Here is an 8,616-nt window from a genome sequence, read left to right on the forward strand (position 1 = left end):
AGACTGGAAGAAGGTATTATGGACTAATGAATGAAAATTCAAAATCTTTGGTTCATCATTGTACGCTGCTGAGTAGACGAAAGGATGGTTCCACAGTGGCTGTGTACAAATTCAGAGACATCCTTCGGAGACTGCATTTGTAGGCTGATTAAGTCACAGTCAGGTGATGAAGGCTGTCCAAATTCAAAGGCTGCTCCAAATGCGGACCACAAACACATCCACCATTTCCCTGGATTTGAAGGATGGTTCGGGTGTATCCTTCATGGCCCACCCTATCCCAGGATTCATTGCGATCCATACTGGAGAATTTTGTTCTTGTAACAATGGCGGTCGAAGTGAGAGATAAAGTGGGAGAGGAGTACAATTTTAACTGTAAGTATTAAAATCTGGTGGGATAAAAGTTAAATTCTTAAAGCAGTTGTGTTGTTAGGGTTTGGGAGTTTGCATAGACATGTTTTTTTGTGTTATTAATCTTTGTAAGAATCACCTCTAAACTAGCTTGTATGATGGGTCCTGTGGTTTTTCATGTATTTTTTCGAATTAACCTCGATTGAACCCTTTTGTGATATGTTGATCACAATGATCACCTCTTCATCAGCCACTGTGGCATATAGCTACAAGACCCATTTATACATCTTGTATAATGATGAGTAGTAGTTTTAACCCTCATGCATTACAGAACAGCATGACCCTCTCAGACCTCTCAGTGAAGCCTTCTAAAGAGAGCTACTGTAAAAAGCCTTTTAAAGACATAAATTGGCTTAAGATAAAGACAGAAGAGGAAGTCCACACAGAGGCTGTATGGTTTTACTGAATTGTTTTGGTCACATGCATTTCTGCAGTGTTGGTTGTTCAAAGTAAAAATATAACTCAACTAAACCGGATGTGATGGTGGGTGCTAGTGGCTGCGTGTTGTGGCTTTTATTAGTGACATAGAGAGCAGAAACCCACAAAGGTACCTGAGCGCAAAAAAACATAAAACACAAAATAAATAATAAGTTAAAAAAGCTGTTTTATTAGAAGTTTACTCCTAACAAACCAGAAACTTGAACTTTTATGTTCTCACACATATTATAAATTAGGATTGAATTGTGACGATGAAAAACTGATACATTTGCATCACTGTGTGTATTAGAGGTGTGAAAAGGAAGGAAGGGTGCTTTTACTAACCTGAACTCAGTTTTCTGCCTGCAGACCACATCAGAAAGGCATCTTAAGAGACAGTGTCCTTCACCCTTGTAAAGAGAATTGTTTATTTACCTGCTGACATTTCTTTTCTTCTCTGAAGTCACACAGACAGATGACAGGAGCGGCTATGAGTTTAACTGCAGCACTCAGAGGAGTTTTTATCGTTCTGCTTTCTGTGTCAGGTACTGTATGTCTACAGTTGAGACCATTTGATCTTTTTGCTCTGAAAACAAACAGGTGGTTGAAATGACAAGCGAGTCAGTGATATAATAACACAAAATGTTAATCAACAGATGCAAAACCATTTTGTAATTCTGCTGTCATTGTACTAAAACAAATTCATTTACTCCAGATACAATAGCGCATGTGTTATTATGTTTTCTGATGTGCTCTGTGTTACAGTGGTACAGAGTCAGAATGGCTGGGGAGTGACTTACACTTCTACTCAGATCTGTGCTGTAAAAGGATCATCAGTGGAGATACACTGCACCTACACATACCCACCCAGAATAAATAATGAAACTATTGAAGTTCAGAAAAGATTATGGTTTACTAAATTTCAACAAGATGTACCTGTGGATCTAAAAACTGACCCAAACTATGACGCTCGAGTGGAGTATTATTTTTCTCGGAACAACAGCACTCTGAGAATCACAGACGTGAGAGAGAGCGACTCAGCTCAATACAAGTTCAGGTTTGAGACAAACAATCGTAGTGGACGTTATACTGGCTCTCCTGGAGTCACTTTGCTTGTTACAGGTAAAAGAAATTTAACATTGATGTTTCTATGTATCTGTAACTGTTGCTGAAATAAAGCATTACACATGTTTATGGGGGGTTTTTTCTTCCTCCAGATGCTCCAAAGCTTCCCTCTGTGTCAGTGACTCTCTCGGGTGAGATAGTGGAGGGCAGCTCTGTGACTCTGACCTGTAGCAGTGATGCTAACCCAGCAGCTAATTACACCTGGTACAAGGAGGATGATCAGAAACCTCTCAGTAAAGACTCCCAGCTCATCTTCAGCTCCATTCAGTCTTCTGATGCTGGAGAATATTACTGCATAGCTGTAAACAACCTGGGGACAAAAAGGACTGGACACAATATCATCATTGTGAATTGTGTGTAAAAGACCATTAATATTTTAAAAAATACATTTCTTCATATATTCATATTCTGGTACTGTAGTTCATTCAGTAGCTTCAGTAGATTATTATTTTATTCACTTTATTCTATTGGCTTCCAGACATGTACTGCTCAATTAACACAAAGTCAATTAAACTGCAGGGACTTTGGTACATTTAGGAAAAAGCAACCTCTGTGAATCCTTCATGTTAGTGTTCTCGTATCTGCTGGATACATGAGATGAAGGTGATAAAAGAGCATCAAAGAGTGTCTGGAGGAAGAGGAGCAACATTGCCAGAGAGCTATAAAATGAACCTGAGTGAACTACTCATGTGCATGTTTATGTTAACGGACAAACTGTCAGAAACAGACTCTATCAGGGTGGAGTCGGAAATCCTTTAGTCAGACCTGTAATCACAGCCTAGCTCTGTGCAGATGCACTGGCTTTAATAAGATAACACCAGAACTGGCAGGTCCACCACTGGTGATGAGACCTGATGAGAATTCACACTGAGCACATGTGACAGAGTTTGGATTTGCTGCTTGTAATATTTATGTAAAATATCTGCCTCCTTGATTTCTTAGTTTTTTGCATTTTTGCCACACTTGTTTGTTTGAGGTTATCAAACACATTTTACCATTAGACAAATGCAAAATGCAGCTTTTAAATAGTGTTTTAATTGATTTCATTTCATTTAACCCTTTAAACCCTAACACTTCACCTGTGACGGTTAGCATTTTTAGCAAGGGTGGGCAACTCCAGGCCTCGAGGGCTGGTGTCCTGCAGGTTTTAGATCTCACCCTGGGTCAACACACCTGAATCAAATGATTAGTTCATTACCAGACCTCTGGAGAACTTCAAGACATGTTGAGGAGGTAATTTAGCCATTTAAATCAGCTGTGTTAGATCAAGACTATAATTAAAACGTGCAGGACACTGGCCCTCGAGGCCTGGAGTTGCCCACCCCTGGTTTAGGTCAGGGTTTAAAGGGTTATTAAGAGAAAAAGCTATCCAGCTATATTTTTAAGTGATATATTTATTCATAAGTTCTAGAACTGTGATAAATTAGTAGCATTTTTAAAAAGAAATCTGTAAGGGGGCAAATACTTTTTCATAGTACTGTGCCTGATCTCCACGTGTTAGCTAATGATATATTCACTGCTGGATAAAATCGTCAGACCCATTTTCAAACTAACTCTGGGGCTCATAAATCAGGAGATTCAGACCATCTTTGGTCTAAAGAAAACATTAAAGAACGACCAATGAGTGTTTGTTTAATGTGAGCTGTAGTGTTATTGGCGGGGCATGCAGTTTTATCTTCTACTATGAAAACTCAATCATAATGTGTAATTAAACATTAAATATGTTCATGTTTCCTCCTCCAGATGCTCCAAAGCTTCCCTCTGTGTCAGTGAGTCCCTCTGCTGAGATAGTGGAGGGCAGTTCAGTGACTCTGACCTGTAGCAGTGATGCTACCCCAGCAGCTAAATATACCTGGTACAAGAACAATGATCGCAAACCTCTCAGTGAGAGCTTCCAGCTTGGGTTCAGCTCCATTCAGTCCTCTGACTCTGGAGAGTATTACTGTAAAGCCAGAAACAAGCTGGGGATGAAGATGTCTAGGAACAAACTTCTTGATGTAAAATGTAAGTAAAAACATGGCTAGTTGTTCACTATGCAGCTTCAGTAAAGCACTCTGGATTCCAAATGGCTTCTGGATATACATCCCTGAGATGTAAACCATCAGTAAGACATGCAGTTAGTGGGGTTGGGTTAATTGGTCATTCGAAATTGTCCATAGGTGTGATTGTGAGTGTGAATGGCTATCTGTCTGTCCCTGCAACACCTGCCTCCTGCCCTATGGCAGCTGGGATAGGCTCCAGCCCCTCCGTGACCCTTACAAAGATAAAAGAATGGATGGATGGGTGGTACTGTAATTGTCTGAATGCCACAAAACCCTCCACAACAGCACAGATTTGTTTCTGCTTTGAACATATTTTTTGTGATTCTGGTTGAATCTGTAGGTTTCTTTTGGTTGGGTTTGGTTTCATTTGACTTTCAGAATGATAAGTAGAAGACTTTCCTATATTTACATCCTTTGTATTGATTTGAGTGGTTGAAGGACAGAAATTAGACTCTTACATGTCACGAGAGAGACCTGATTGGCAACCAAAGGATTATATAAATCCAATTACCTAATCCAACGATCACACTACATGAACATGCTTAAGTCATCAATGGACAGGCAAACTCTCTGTGTCTTTACCTTCTCTTTCAGATGCTCCAAAGTTTCTGTCTCTATCAGTGAGTCCCTCTGATGAGATAGTGGAAGGCAGCCCTGTAAATCTGATCTGCAGCAGTGATGCTAAACCAGCAGCTAATTACACCTGGTACAAAGACAACAAAGTACTGTCAGCAGGACAACAGAATGTTTATCACTTTATCTCCATCAGCTTGGAGGACAGTGGGGATTATTCCTGCAAGTCTGAGAATGTGCATGGACAGGCCAACTCTACCTCTCTATCAGTGGATGTACAATGTGAGTGTTTTTTGTCAGTCTAAACTTTCAAAATACTTTTTAAGAATCTTAACAGAATTTGAATATAAATTTACATAGTTTTTAATTTACTGTTTACTAGATCCTCCGAGACTTCCCTCTGTGTCAGTGAGTCCCTCTGCTGAGATAGTGGAGGGCAGTTCAGTGACTCTGACCTGTAGCAGTGATGCTAACCCAGCAGCTAATTACACCTGGTACAAGGAGAATGATGAGTCACCAAAGGCATCAGGACAGAACTTCACCATCACTGACATCCAACCTGAACACAGTGGGAGTTATTACTGTGTTGCCCAGAACTCAAGAGGACATCAGAACTCCATCTTACAGCTGAATGTTGTGGCAGGTCAGTTTGATGCTCCTCACAGTTGAATGATGTATGAAACTAGATGTGCAACTCAGACTTACATCCTGTTTGTTTGTCTTCTTTTTAGTGAAATCAGTAATAATCGCGAATATCATCAGGTTGACTCTGGTGGTTCTGATGCTGATTCCTCTGCTTTTGTTGAGTATACAGATAAGGTAATATATATGTATATATAAAATCATCAGTTCCATTACTTTTCTTTTTTCCCCTAACTTTATCTTTAAAGCTGCTGATTCAGTTTCAATAAAAATTGATTTGTTATTGGAATTTATCCAGGAAGAAGAAATGGGCAAACGTACAAACTGGAGCAGATGGAACTGCTGACATGATGCAGGTAAGAAATGCTACACAACAAACAGTATTTGCAGTATGAATTAGAGCCAGTAATAATTTTACCACAATGCAATACATGTTTAAAGAAGCTCTTTTAGTCTCATCATTATTTTAATCTCTCTCCATCAGTTAGATTCGCATTCTGTTTATGAGAACCTTTCAGCCTTGAAGGCCTTCACAGCAAGCACAAACAGACAAGGAAGTGCAGGAAGATCTGGAGTGAAGTCCAACTAGCTGAGAGTCCTGCATGGAAGAAACAAAATGAACTCAAATCCATGTACCTCGTAAATATTATTTACTTGTTGAACCAGATTAAAAATGATCTAAAGAGAGAATTGTCATCCCTAAAGTAGTACAGGAGACTGAGGTGAGGCAGGAGTGAAGTGGACACATTTAACTTGAGCTTTTTTCTTTTTCTTAAATTTAGCAACACATTTCAAAACAAATTTTGTATTAATTTTATTGCTACTGCATGATGATGTGATGCTTCACAGAGCTAATGAGATATTTGTAAGATGTTTTGCTTTCTACTTCATTTGCCCTTTAGACCAGTGAGCTTTTGTTTGCTGTTAAACTGTGAGATAAACTGTGGGAAACAATTTCAGCCTTCTGTTGTATACTTCTGATGTTTTTGTAAATACAAAATGTAAAGTCTTTTATACATCAAACTCACACCATGTAGCTCCCCTCCTTCAAAACAACAGCAATCTTCTTCAACTGAAATTGTAGCATCATTTCGGTTTTCTCCAAATGCAGGGTGAAGGTTCGTAGAAAGTCTTTTTTTTTTTTTTTTTTTTTTCAATTTAGCTTTAGATTGTTTTAAAGTTTATTTTCAGATTGCATTCTCCTATATTAAAGACAAATACAGTTTACATGTATTTTTTTTCTTCTGAATCCTTCTATTTTGTCAACAGAAAGATTAATTTATCCAGAGACACGGTGTGCTATGAACATCTTTGAAACCAGCGAGGCTTTGTGCAGATGTAAATTATAAATTCATATACATTTGTTGCACAAAATAGTTGATGTCAATCAGAAGAGAGGTGATACCCTAATGCTGTAGCAGGTATAGTCATCCAGCTCTGATGTTTATCTGACCACTCTATTTGCATTAAATCACACAGATATATTTGTATATATTTCCTCCATAAGCACTTCTTGAATAAAATCTCTGATATATCTTTGATATATTAAACAGGGCTAAACATGTAAAATAAAAATGGTTCCAAAGAAATAACATTAAAACGAAGCCACTGTCTCCTCACATCTCAACACTGTCACCAGTGCTGGGGTTTTTTTTCAGTTCTCAGCTATTTTTGTCATAGTCCTGAGTCTGACTACTCAGTGTTTTGTTTTTCTTTATATTATTCTATGTTCTTGTTTATTCTGTTATGTCTTTTGTTTAGGTTTGCTATGTGTTAGGGTTTTGTTTCATGCCTGCCTGTGTTCCCTCTGTCTGTCCATGGTGTCACTGTGTCTGCTCGTGAATCTGTCTAAGTTCAATGTCTTGTCTGGTTCTCAGTGTCTGTTAGTTTCCTGTTTTATTCTGAAGGTCTCTCTCATGTGAGCGTGTTCAGTTTATCTTTCCCCTGTCTCATCAGCTGTGATTTCTCCCAGGCGTGTTCCCCTCCTGTCTCCCATCCCTTGATTACTGCTGTGTGTTCTTCTGCATGTTGCCGGTTCGTATGCGTTAATCCCCTCCTTCATCCTGAGCGGTTTCCTTGCATCTGTTTGCGTCTCTCTGTCCTTCACCCCGTTTGGTTATCATTTCAGGTTTGCTCTTTGGTTTTCCCAGTTTAGGTTTCCTCAGTTGCTTCTCATACCCCCGCTCCCTGTTGGTGTCATTTTGCCACTTTGAAAATAAACATTTGCTCATATCATCTGTTCTTTGCCTGCGTTTTGGGTCCTTTAATAATTCCACACGGCTCATTCCAAGAGCCGTGACAAATTTAGTGTTAATTCCTCCCTGAGGGTGTCCTTTCCTCTTCATTCATGTTTCATTTGTCTTCCTCGTTTAGTTATGTAACTCCCTGTTTTGCTTTGAGAGTCGTTGTCCTTGTGCTTTGGTTTGTTTGTCTCATCTCTTGTGATTTAGTCCACCTGTGTCTTGTTCTCTCCAGCTCTTTTCACTTCCCCTAATTAGCCATCTGTGTATACATTTTCGCTGTCCCCCCATATCCTATGTCAGAATGCCTGCGTATCTTCTCCAGGGCACCTTATGCTGAATGGGTTCACGTTTTGCACTGGAAAAAATGTCCCTCCAAAAACAAGAAAAAAAAAACTTAATACAAGATATTTTTTTGCTTGAACTAAGTGGAAAAAAATCTGCCAATGGAACAAGTGAAAATTCTCTTGACAAGACTTCTTGAAATAAGACAGTTCATCAAGCCTTACGAGATCTTGAAATTAGCTGGAAAAACTCATTCTTAGCTATATTTTACTAGTGTTGTGAAGTTTTGTGTCTCATAAGTTTGTGGTGCTCAAAAGTAGTATTTTCCCCTCAAAAGTAGCATTTTTCTATAAACCTCCCAACATCATCCTCTTTGTTTTAAGTGTATATAACTTATTTTCAGTTTTAAAAAAATGTGACACCATTCTAGATTTAAGTCCAACACCTTACTTGAAATAGATTAGAAATTGACATTTCGAGACAAAATGTATTAAAGTTAGCATTCTTTTACTAGTATTAGGCAATCTTTTTTGTAATAATTCTCTATTTCTAGTGCATTTACCCTATATTCAAGACTTTTACCTACTGCTTATAAGACAAAAAAAATATGAGAACTATAGACTTCAAAAGCAACAACTTTATTGATAAAACCCCATAAACAGAGGGGACTACATAAAAGACTTTTTTTCCTGTCCAATCTGACACTAAATACACCTGTAACATATGTGAATTGCACAGGCACAAAGTACAGACAAACACTGCTAGGCTAAAACTCCTCAATCTGTAACATTTGTTATTATTACAAAGTGCTTTTAACATGAACATTTGACCACATTCTTCAAACAATGCCAAAACATTATCATTTTTCAGCTATATCTAATATT

The 8,616-nt window shown here is 38.4% G+C and overlaps 1 protein-coding gene across 1 annotated transcript; it reads left to right on the forward strand.

Annotated features, from left to right (window-relative positions):
- The first annotated feature begins 323 nt into the window (after nt 1-323).
- On the forward strand, nt 324-7,430 carry LOC134628853 (B-cell receptor CD22-like). Its single transcript, XM_063475633.1, has 9 exons — nt 324-372; nt 1,591-1,947; nt 2,043-2,183; nt 3,694-3,954; nt 4,554-4,847; nt 4,948-5,208; nt 5,297-5,384; nt 5,506-5,563; nt 5,692-7,430. Exons 1-9 carry the CDS (start codon nt 324-326, stop codon nt 5,794-5,796), a joined length of 1,614 nt encoding a protein of 537 aa, XP_063331703.1. The 3' UTR covers nt 5,797-7,430.
- Nucleotides 7,431-8,616: the final 1,186 nt, after the last annotated feature.

This window comes from Pelmatolapia mariae, linkage group LG6 (genome assembly GCF_036321145.2).
Source record: "Pelmatolapia mariae isolate MD_Pm_ZW linkage group LG6, Pm_UMD_F_2, whole genome shotgun sequence".
Classification (NCBI taxonomy): domain Eukaryota; kingdom Metazoa; phylum Chordata; class Actinopteri; order Cichliformes; family Cichlidae; genus Pelmatolapia; species Pelmatolapia mariae.

Excerpts from the sequence above, each read along its gene's own strand:
- LOC134628853 (XM_063475633.1), top strand. The coding sequence starts at position 324 with ATGGCGGTCGAAGTGAGAGATAAAGTGGGAGAGGAGTACAATTTTAAC. Across the intron at positions 1,948-2,042 it reads AGTCACTTTGCTTGTTACAG|ATGCTCCAAAGCTTCCCTCT; the intron begins GTAAAAGAAATT and ends TTCTTCCTCCAG. Across the intron at positions 4,848-4,947 it reads TCTATCAGTGGATGTACAAT|ATCCTCCGAGACTTCCCTCT; the intron begins GTGAGTGTTTTT and ends ACTGTTTACTAG.